The following is a 1,748-nucleotide window of genomic DNA, read 5'->3' on the forward strand; positions in this document are numbered from 1 at the left end:
TGGCTCTTTCCCACACCCCGTCCGTCGCACTGGCTCATGCCAAATCTGGGGCGACACATCCACCCACACCTGCCAGGGAAGCAGGACACAGGCTTGTGGGCAGGAGGAGCTGCTGCTCCAAGTCTGGGGCTTCCCAAATAACCTCCCCGCTGCTGTCCACAGCCACCCCACAGGACAGAGAAGAACTGCCCAATAGGGTTTCCAAGGCTGTAAATGTTTATGGAAGCAGACTGCCACATCTTTCTCCCGCAGAGTGGATGGTGGATTCGAACCACCGACATTTCCGTTAGCAGCTGAGCGCTGAACCGCTTTGCCACCAGGGCGCCTGCTTTCCAGATGCCTTTTCCTAATTGTGTCACCCCCCAGAATGCCCATTCCTCCCTCTTCCAGCACACACAGACCGTCAGAGCTGCAAGGACAATGGTTTATTACAACATGTTTAAAAGGTAGAAGCGACCCTGGTTAGATGGAGGAGAGAAGCTGGGGAAGATGTGGGACATCTCCCACTCCCCAGAACATTTCCGTGGGGCCCCTAGAGCCCCAAGTCAGATGGTGCCGGCGCTTCAGGCAGGCGTGCCCTCAGGTCGGGCTCACAAACTTGCCCAGGAAAATGCTGCTCCACGTGAAGTGGTCGAAGACGGTGATGATGAAGGGCCGGTTGAATTTGATGCTGCGAGGCCGGCCCATCCTGACCATCAGCTTTAGGCCTCCCATGGGGGCAGCTGCTGCCTTCACGCCCGTCTCCTCAAGGTGCAGCACAGCCTTGTGGACCACCTGTTGGGCGTGGACCAGAGACGGGCGATTGGCCCCCGCTGTGTGTAAGGAGCTTGGCGGGCCTCGACTGGGGGCCTGCCTTCCACACTCAGCTCTGTGGACGGTGAAGCTGGGCTCAGAGCAGGTCACTTGCTGGCCTCCCATCTAAGTGGCAGCCCCAGGGCTCACGCTTCCAGCCTGTTCCATAAACCAGCCATAAATTGTCTCTGTGTACGGGCCCCAAGTTCTTTACTTCTTCATAGCAAGCTGAGGCCCATTCGCTCAAAAAGCCCGCTGGCACCAAACTCAAATTTGTGCACATGCAGTTGTTTCAAAAATAGCCCAAAGAAGCGGATCTGTAGCCACTTAGAGCCTGCCAGCTTTACACACCCCAAGAAACTGCACCCAACATCTACTAGCCCTAAACCAAAAAAAGCCAAACCCGTTGCCATCGAGTCCATTCCGACTCAGAGAGATAAAATCTTGTTTTAGGGTCTTGTAAGATAAAGATTTACAGCCCGGGAAACCCTATGGGGTCAGTTCTACCCTGTCCTATGGGGTCACTGAGTCAGAATCCACTTGACAGCAACGGGTTTTTAAGGACCTAAAATGCTGCTGCCTTTTGAGTTCCCTGACCCAGCAACTCCCACCTTGCTGCAGGACGACATCGCTTAGGGCACACAAGCTCCCTCCCTTCTCCCTTTTCTGGGGGTTTTCCTGTGCTCTGCTCCTCTGGTGGCTCCTGTGCGCTTGTCTGGCAGACCTCCTGCTGTGGGGACCCCCCGCCCCCCCTACATGGGTTGTCAATGCCTTGGCCCCAATAAATAGCTTGTCTACCATCTCAAGGTCATGTCTTTTGCCTTCTTCCCTATCAAAAGGTCAGGTTGAGCTCACAGCAGATTAAGGGTCACACGGGAAGAGCTGGGCTTCCAAGTCCACACTGGGTGTTCCTCACCGGGTCTTGGACTCCTCGAGAAACAGGGGTCTGCCTTTTC

The 1,748-nt window shown here is 55.4% G+C and overlaps 1 protein-coding gene across 1 annotated transcript in view; it reads right to left on the reverse strand.

Annotated features, from left to right (window-relative positions):
- Nucleotides 1–579: 579 nt before the first annotated feature.
- Nucleotides 580–1,748, reverse strand: part of SERPINA6 (serpin family A member 6) — an 8,370-nt gene continuing 7,201 nt past the window's right edge. Inside the window, exon 3 of the mRNA XM_004376781.1 lies at nt 580–868. Coding sequence (XP_004376838.1) covers nt 580–868 — 289 coding nt within the window. The remainder of the gene's footprint in view (nt 869–1,748) is intronic.

Source organism: Trichechus manatus, unplaced genomic scaffold, assembly GCF_000243295.1.
Source record: "Trichechus manatus latirostris isolate Lorelei unplaced genomic scaffold, TriManLat1.0 scaffold00045, whole genome shotgun sequence".
Lineage (NCBI taxonomy): Eukaryota > Metazoa > Chordata > Mammalia > Sirenia > Trichechidae > Trichechus > Trichechus manatus.